The sequence below is a fragment of the Hordeum vulgare genome, chromosome 6H (assembly GCF_904849725.1).
Source record: "Hordeum vulgare subsp. vulgare chromosome 6H, MorexV3_pseudomolecules_assembly, whole genome shotgun sequence".
In the NCBI taxonomy this organism is placed as follows: Eukaryota; Viridiplantae; Streptophyta; class Magnoliopsida; order Poales; family Poaceae; genus Hordeum; species Hordeum vulgare.
Genome location: NC_058523.1, coordinates 483,508,909 through 483,518,226, shown reverse-complemented (window position 1 = coordinate 483,518,226; position 9,318 = coordinate 483,508,909). Strand labels below are relative to the sequence as shown.

The window sequence follows — 9,318 nt, the reverse complement described above, 5'->3', positions numbered from 1 at the left end:
CCCGTTCGAGACTGCGGAATGCCAGTTCGTCCACTCCTGCACAAAACACAGTCGGCAACGTCAGTCAGCGAGACAAGAAAAGCAATAAAGCTGAGAAGGTTAAAAGCACTCGACAACATGTACTCACCTCATTCGGAGGAGGATTTTCGGCGTGGAAGGGCTTCACACGCCGGGCTCCCACGGGGTTATCACACGTGCCTGTAATGCTTCGGACCCACAAGCTCATAGTTTCCCCGCTCATGTCCTCTGGATGAGACCGAGTGGAGTCCGAAGGCCCCGCGTAGTGCCACATGGCATGGTCTCGGGCCTGCAGTGGGTGGACGCGCCGACCCAGAAAAGTCTCCAGCAGGTCCATGCCGGTGACTCCCCTCCGGACGACGGCTATCAGCGCGTCGACCATAGGCTGGATCTGGGTTCTTTCTCCCTTAGAGAGCGCTAGCTTCCCGGGAGGGCCCGGACGGTCTAAACTGAAAGGTGGCAACCCACTCGAAGCATTCGGACAAGCAATGTCCTGGCAATAGAACCAGGACGATTGCCAGTTCCTAACTGACTCGGATAGCTGGAGAGAGGGATAGCTACTCTTTGTTTTCTTTTGGAAGCCTAAACCCCCGCAGAGCTGGAGAATGTGCGTCTTATCGTCCGACTGGCTAAGCTTTTTAACAGTTTGGGATCTAGCGGAGAAGACATATTTAAATAGCCCCCAGTGGGGAGGACATCCTATGAAGCACTCGCAGAGGGTGATGAATGCAGAAAGGTGAGCTATTGCGTTCTGAGGAAAGTGATGGAGCTGCGCCCCGAAGTAATTCATGATACCTCAGAAGAAGGGATGGGGAGGCAAGGAGAAACCTCTGGCCACATGGCTGAGCAGCAGAACACGCTCCCCCTCCTTCGGCTCCGGCTCCGTCTCACCTTCCGGCAGCCTCCAGGACTTGTTGACGACCATGCCATGCTCCACCAGCTCCAGCACGTCGTTCTCCGTCACCGAGGAGGGGAGGAAATCCCCCTGGATCCATCCTGCCGGCAGCGCCCGCTGCCGCCGCTGAGTGGAGGCTCCCCCCTTCTTCTTCTTCTTCTTCTGTGCCTCGAGCTTGCTGGTCTGCCCCTTCGTCATGGCGAGGGCGACGGATCCGCAGAGGACGAGGAGAAGGAGGTGGCTTGAGGTGTGCACAGAGCTGCGGGAGGAGCGAGATTAATGAGAGGAGGATGAGCACCGCAACAGGAAATCCCGCCGGGGAGGCTTAAATAGGCTTCCGACTGGGTCACTTACAGGTGGACCCAGGATCTTATCCCCCCAACCGGCCGCTGCAAGATTAGTGGAGAAGATAACGGCGCGGTAATCGAGGAGGCAAAACCTACTCGATGGCGATGTCGTCATCCCCGCTGAGCGCGCGACAACCGAAATTTGAGGATCCCGGAAAATCCGGCGCTGTCAGTTTGACCAGTCACATCGAAAGATTCCGCGGAAGCACTCGGTCCCTGACAGTTCGTTTCACTGGTATATTCACTCACATCACTGGTTGAAAGGATAAAATGGATCGAGGCAAACAACGCTAAAGTCACCTCAATACTAGTCGGTTCCATACCCGAGACATCACTTCATCGTTCCAACCCCGATCCATTCGGGGACTAATGATGGGGTTATAGTCCCAGGGTAGGGTCATAGGTCTGCCCTATAGGTCCTACCCAAGGACTACCCTTCATAGAAGGCAAGGCCCTTAGATAGTTCCGACTGAACTAAAGACGCCCCCATCATCCAGTCGGCGACGATCCACTCGGAGCGTATCTAACGTACCGACAGAAATCCACTCTGTACATCGTAACCTTCGAGGAGGGCAACGGTCATACGTTTTCATACACCATTATTAGCATTTAAAGCTTACGTTACCTGTAACGTAAGCATTTACTCGCCACTATTCCATCCCTGTTCACCGGGCCATTATGAAGGGCAACACACTCTATATAAGCCGCCCTTCCCCACCGGTGCAAGGGTTGGCACTTGCTGTAATCCTATAATCCACTCGACACAAAGCTCCCAAGAGCACTGAGACGTAGGGCTTTTACCTCCACCGTAGAGGGGCCTGAACTCATACATCCTCGCCGTAGCTAAGGCTCTGCCCATACTTTCGTACCCTATACTTCTACTGTCAGACTTGTACCCACGATACATAGTGAAACCCAACTTGTCATCTAGTTTGTGTGCTTAGTTTATTATCCACAATTTCAGATTAAAATCACCATTGTTCTTGCTGGTTTTTTGGTTGCTTGCAGGAACTCAAACCTCGTTGTTCGGGTTGATCGTGCCTGCGACAAGGTCAATCACCATCGGAGATTGGTTTAGCGATTGTCGAGGCATATCGTCTGGTACGATATAGCCGAATAGTCAAGGTCAAAATTCACCAAATCGATAGTTATCCCCACTCTCATCGAAAGATCGGGTCACTGTCACATAGGGTATAGTTTGTCCTACACACAAAAGAATAAAATAAACAAACGAAGAATTACAATTCTTTAAGCCTCAATTATTTATACGACAAGCCGAATTCTTCAATATCATGACAACATTTGTAGTAGTCATAGCCCGCTGGTTAAACCAAACCGTCATGCACTTTCATCTATGTTGTTCACAAACACGCTAGTCCCTTGACACTTTTGTTATTTATCACCCAAAACACATGGGGCCACTAGATGCACTTACATTAACCATGAGACATGTGCCGTTGATCATTCTTTGACCTGCTCCTGAGCTTGTTCTTTAGTATTTATCTTTTTGGTGCTAGTCCGGTGTGATCCTTTTTTGGACCTTTGTATTTCTTTTTCTCTTTGCTAGATGTTGTTGTATGGTTAATTTTGATATTTCTGACTTTATTTATGAAATGGATCATAAGCCTTTGCTTTATAAAATCCCAAAATACTACAACACACACCAGTCTCAACGTTGGGTTGTCGACCATAGAGTAGTCACAAGAAAGGCCCCGCATGTAGTTTGTGAAACTCTGACATTGGGTTGGATGAATTAGATGAAGGGATAGGACAGCCGCTATATCTCGCATACTGCATGATAAAGTGTGTCCTCGCCTAAGGTCAGGCTCTACTGCTCTAGTGAGTATTCCCATTAGGGACCCGTGGTTTGCTTCATTCATTATTTTCTTTTCTTTTATATTTTTTACATATTATTCAAATATTTGAATTTCATATATTTCAGAGACTAACTTCTTAAGTTTCTAAAAGCATTCATTACACATTAAAAAATGTTCATGCACTGTAAACATAATGCTTTTCACTAAAAACTCGATTGAATTAAAAACTCCTGACTTTTAAAATCCTCAAATGTTTCGAAAAAATGTGTGTAACATTCTAAAAAAGTTTGCACAATATAAATAAATGTTTACAATTTTAAAGAAATGTTTTGTGACATCAGACAGATTATGCATTAAAAAATATTTTCGTCACATTATGTAAAAACAAATTTCTTTAAAATGTAAAAACATTCTTCATGAAACATAATAAAATGTTTCATATCTTTCAAAAAAATGTTAGTGACATTAAAAAAATGTTAAACTCTTTCAAGGATATATTCACGATATATATAAAAATATATTATAAAATGTAAAATAGTACATGTAGTGTTAAAATATGTTTTATTTCAGTTAAAAAATGTTTGACGTGTATTTTAAAAACGTTTTGCATGTTTCTGAAAAATTCAAACATATATTTAAAAATGCTGATCATATATTGTATTTTTTTTCAATTGGTGTAAAAAGTATACTCGATGTTGAAAAAATTAAATTGTTCAATATTTATTAAAAAATAAAAATGCATTAGAAAACAAGCAAACATTTCTTTGATAAAAATAAAAAAACGTGAAAAAATGAAGAAAACCTACGAAAAATATAGAAAAAAGTGAAAGATAATACCACACGAAAACTTTTAGGAGTACAAATTATCCAAACCATTGCAAAGAAGCCCTTGATAATTGCTCACGGAGAGACAGTATTGGACCAGCCCGCTAGCATCTCACCAGAGGCGAGACGATAGCTGGTCTTGCCGCGCGCGAAATATAGGTTTGGTGGGAGAGATTCGCTGCGAAAAAAAATGTCCGTTGCTCAGAGTCAGAGCGGTTTCCTCTGAAAAGATAAAGATACACTCCAGTCACAGCGGTGCATCCGCGCATCGGCGCATGTCAGCGTCGGCGACACTTGTCAAGCTGAGCGAAGCATGCAGCCCTCGCGGAGGCAACACTTGTCAAGCCAAGCGCGGCATGCACGCCTTCCCATGGCCGCTCTGATCCCCTCCACTCCACCGCACCGCCACCACCACGCCGGAGTGCCGGAATCCCCTTTCTCTTCTCCCCCCGCTGCTCCACCGCACGCCACTCTCGAGAATCAAAACCTTCCCTCCCATGCACCGCACGTGCGCGCGTTCGGCTGATTGACTGGCCGGGATCCGCCGGACTGCAGGCCAGAAGCAGACGCCGATGCCGCGATGCGGCGACGGGTGCGACGGCGCGGCGGACGCGATGCTGCAGTGCCAGAAGGTGAGCGACTTCCTCATCGCCGCCTCCTACCTCTCCATCCCGCTCGAGCTGCTCTACTTCGCCTCCTGCGCCGACCTCGCGCCCGTCAAGTGGCTGCTGCTCCAGCTCGCCGCCTTCGCCGTGCTCGGCGGCGCCGTCCACCTGCTCGCCGTCCTCGGCCACCACCACCCGCACTCCTCCGGCCTCCTCCTCGCCTCCACCGCAGCCAAGCTCCTCGCCGCGCTCGTCTCCTTGGCCACCGCGCTCTCGCTCCTCACCTTCATCCCGCGCCTCATCCGCGCCAAGCTCCGCGAGGCCCTGCTCCGCGCCAAGGCGCGCCAGCTCGACCGCGACGTCGGCCTCATCCGCCGCCGCGTCGAGGCCACCTCCCGCGTCGTCCGCATGCTCTCCCGGCACATCCGCGACTCCCCGCTGGATCATCACGCCATCCTGCACACTACCATGCTACACCTCGCCGACGCGCTTGCGCTCCACAGCTGTGCCGTCTGGGTGACCGTGTCCGGCGACGTCCTCCAGCTGGTACACAAGCTGAGCCTCAGAGACAAGGGCGCTGTCATGCTGGGCTCGCAGGCCCCTATCCCCGCCGACGACCCTGACGTGGTCGACGTAATGTCCGTCGTGGCCGCGAAGGTGCTCCGGCCGGGATCGGCGCTTGCAGCGGCGAGCGGCGGCGGCCTGCATCCTCCGGGAGCCGTGGCTGCCATACGGATGCCCATGCTCAAGGTCTCCAATTTCGACGGTGGAAAGACACCGGAGGCGAGCTCGTACGCCATCTTGGTGCTGGTTCTGGCCGACACGGGACGATGGAGCAGCCAAGACCTCGAGATCGTGGAGGTCGTCGCCGACCAGATCGCCGTGGCACTCTCTCACGCGGCGGTGCTCGAGGAGTGGCAGTCGATCCGGGACAGGCTCGCCGATCAGCACAGGGCCGTGCTGCATGCGAAGCACGAAGCGGCGACGGCGACCACGGGCATCCACTCCGTCCAGAGCGCCATGTGCGGGGCCATGCAGAGGCAGATGCACTCCGTCATCGGGCTGCTCTCCATGCTGCAGCACGCCGCCGCCGACGGCATGCGGCCCGAGCAGAGGCTCGTCGTGGACGCCATCGCCCGGACAAGCGCGCTCACGCTGGCGCTGGCGAACGACGCCGACGCGGGGACGCTGACGAGGAGCCGCGTGCCGTTCGGGCTCCACGCGCTGGTCAGGGAGGCCATGGCCGTCGCGCGATGCATGTCCGGCTGCAGCGGCGTTGAATTCTCGTACCACTCGGAGAATTCCCTGCCTCTGCCCGAGTGGGTGGTCGGCGACGAGACGAGGGCGTTCCATCTCCTGCTGCACGTGGTGGCCACTCTGCTAAATCGCCGTCGCAATGGCGCGGCGCCGGGCCGCCTCACGTTCTCCGTCGAGAGTTGCAATGTGGACGAAGAGGAGAGGCAGAGCCGGGACTGGATCCCGATGCGACCATCTGCAGGTTGCAGCGTACGCGTCAAGTTTCAGGCTGGGATGGAAACGAAATCTCCCCGTCGATCGGCCAGCCCCGACATGGGGCTTAGCTTCGGCATGTGCAACAAGATCGTGCAGGTAAAAGTGCAGCAAAACTGATGAGAAGGAGTATGATGATGGTCCGGGCGAATGATTCGATCTGCTGCTTCTGGTTTTTCTTCTTCAGGTGATGAACGGCAGCATGCGCTCGTCGGGATCGGACGGAGGAAGCACCGTCACCGTCGTCCTGCAGTTCCAGGTGCAGCAGCCGGGCGCGCGCCGATGGACGTCGACGCCGCCCGTCCCTCGCTTGGACGGCCTGAGGGTCCTGCTCGCGGACAGCGACGGCACGAGCCGGCAGGTGACCCGGATGCTCCTGCAGAGGCTCGGGTGCCAGGTGATGCCGGTGCCGTCGGGAGACCACTGCCTGCACCTGCTGGAGAGCGCCGGGCCGTGCTTCCAGCTGGTGCTCCTCGACCTCGACAAGCACGCCGCGACCACGTCGATGGAGGACGTGCTCGAGGTGGCGCTCCGGATCGGCGAGCTGGGGAACGGCGGCTGGCTGCTCGTGCTCGCCGCTCTCGCGGTCGGCGACGTGGACGACCGCGTCCGCGAGGTGTGCCAGCGCTCGGGGATAAATGGCGTCATACAGAAGCCCATCACGCTGGCGGCGCTCGGAGCTCAGCTCGCTGCAGCAGCCCTTCAGAAGAATTAGGTGACGCTGAGGTGAGCTGAGGGATGCACCACGAGTCCATCACGATGGCAAGTAGGTTTTGTAACTAGCACGGCTTAGCCGCCCCGGATGCCCCGGTCTGGAGCACGAATAAAATATTCAGAGGTAGTATGTACAGTATGTTAAACCCCGGGGCCCGGGATGAGCTCCATGGTGTCGCCTACAACCTGTGAAACCATTTCCGTGAAGAAGGCTTGGAGGTTGGAGTTCTGTGAAACCATTTCTGTGAGGAAGGCTTGGAGGTTGGAGTTCTGCATTTGTAGCTACTTCCTCCGTCATGGTTTAGAAGGCACAAGTTAGACTTGCGTGCGTTTACAAAATAGATAAAGATTAAGGCACGTTGCATTTACTCCTAGCAGCTAATTAGTACTCCGTTGTACTACTTTCATATGCATGCGTAGTGTGAATGCTATTTTTTAACTCATTTCACAGTCAATCAATATTCCTAGAAAATTTGCATGCACGCCTTCTAAACCGTGACGGAGGAAGTACTTTGTTAAGCAATGAATGCATACAGTCACAGTGTCTCAACACACATAATACACAAAAAATGTTAAGCACATAAGATGTGAGGTGATGTTCAATGTAAGCCCTGAGGTACGCGAATTGGATGTATATATTTTGTGTTATGTTGTAGCAAATCAAAGACATTTATTCTAGGACGGAGGGACTATTATCGATTCCATGGCGTCTTACCCAGCGGTTGTTCATCTTAGTGATTTTAGCCACTTTGGCCATGTTGTTCATCCTAGTGATTTTAGCCACTTCGGCCCTGTTTGGATACTCTAGCTTAGCTAGTGGTTAGAGTTAGTTTTTAGCTCATGACTAACCCTAAACTAACTCTAGCCAAATAGGTGTTTGGATGGAAGGGTTAGATTGACAATAGATGCACTTTATGAAAAGAGAAAACTGATTTTTTAATGGGCCCCATGAGAACTAGCTTCAATTAGCATCTCTTGGCTGGTGGGAAAGAGAGAGAAAAATATTTTTTAATGAACCCCATGAGAACTAGCCCGAGTTAGCACCTCTTTGGTGGGATAGTTTTTTTTGGATGGGTTAGATGCAACTAACTCCAATCTAACCCTTATGTTTGGATACTTTAGGGCTAGTTGAACCCAAACTAGCTTAAACTACCTCTAACCCATGGATCCAAACAGGGCCTTCAACCATGTTGCTTTTTGTTGTTGTTCATGCATTCTGTAATGTTACTTTTCTTTACGGTATCACCGATTGGATTGAGAAAAAAATTCTGTGCATACTGTTTGTAAACCTTATCCTTTACATGGCTGGAAAACTGGGCTTGTAGGTGCGATCCCGGCTCCTATAGTTGCGCATCTGAGATTGGTTGTTTCCTATTCGGATCATATACCTAACTACAGCCTTATCCGTCGTCAATAGAATATCAATTGGTTGTTTCCTATTCAGATCATATACCTAACTGTAGCCTTATCCGTCGCCAATAGAACATCAATCAGATGGAGAATTTCTCGGTGGAGAATTGCTCATGGCCGAGCGACCGGAACAATGTGTCACGACCTCGACTCGACCCAGTCGCCGGCGATGAGACCCTAGCCTGGGAGGTTGAGATTCGACGAGAGGAGAGGGTCGGGTGGACGAGAGCGAGAGCTAGGAGAAGATAAGACAGAGCAGAGGGAAATGCGGGGAGGAATATTCTCTTTTTCAAAACATCCGTCTCTCGTTACAAGCTGCTCTTATATATAGCCAGCCATACACCGATCAGGCCCAACGCAACACACTACGGCCCAACCCATCCCGCTACATTGCCAAGCCCACTCATTCAACTCCCTTACGCGCGCTTCTTGCCTCTGCTCTGATCGCCCCTGGTCGTAGCCGCTGAAGTAGTTACATCATCTGCCCCTGAAGAACCAGCTTGACCCCAAGGTGGTGCGTGAGGAAACCTTGCGTGCAACACATCATAATCCTCCCATGTTGCCGAAGCCGCCGACAATGTCGCCCATTTCACCAGGATTTGTAAGCGTGACGCATTGCCCTTTTTCACCAGTCTTTGATCAAGTATCTCTTCCGGCACAACCCCAGGAGCTGACAGATCCACTGGCGCTGGTAAAGTCGTAAAGACTGGAGTGTGATCAGGCACATGACCCTTTAACTGAAATACATGGAAAACCGGATGAACTTGACTGCCTCGCGGCAAATCCAATCGGTAAGCAGCTAGTCCCACTTTCTCCAAGATCTTATAGGGACCAAAGTACTTGAGAGCTATCTTGCGACAGGGATGATTGACTACTGACGACTGAGCATAAGGTTGAAGCCTCAAATAGACCATTTCTCCTTCAGCAAACACCCTATTAGAACGATGTTTGTCTGCAAACTGCTTATACTTGCATTGTGCCCTTGCCAAATGCTCCTTGAGCACAGTTGTATGCTCAGTATGAGATGCTAACCAGGTGTTGACATCTGGGTTGAGAGATGTGGGATGCCCCAGTAACTGCCCCAGGTTCGGGTCATGACCATACAAGGCCTTGTAAGGAGTGCACCCTAGAGAGGAGTGATAAGTCGAATTGTACCAGAATTCAGCTTGAGGTATCCA

The 9,318-nt window shown here is 51.2% G+C and overlaps 1 protein-coding gene across 1 annotated transcript; it reads left to right on the top strand.

Moving 5' to 3' along the window:
- Positions 1 to 4,191: 4,191 nt before the first annotated feature.
- LOC123402798 (ethylene receptor 4-like) lies at positions 4,192 to 7,001 on the top strand. Its single transcript, XM_045096758.1, has 2 exons — positions 4,192 to 6,115; positions 6,204 to 7,001. Exons 1-2 carry the CDS (start codon positions 4,475 to 4,477, stop codon positions 6,729 to 6,731), a joined length of 2,169 nt encoding a protein of 722 aa, XP_044952693.1. The 5' UTR covers positions 4,192 to 4,474; the 3' UTR covers positions 6,732 to 7,001.
- The last annotated feature ends 2,317 nt before the right edge of the window (positions 7,002 to 9,318 follow it).

Coding starts and splice junctions, on each gene's coding strand:
- LOC123402798 (XM_045096758.1), top strand. CDS start 4,475: ATGCCGCGATGCGGCGACGGGTGCGACGGCGCGGCGGACGCGATGCTG. Junction 6,116..6,203: donor TGTGCAACAAGATCGTGCAG/GTAAAAGTGCAG, acceptor TTTCTTCTTCAG/GTGATGAACGGCAGCATGCG.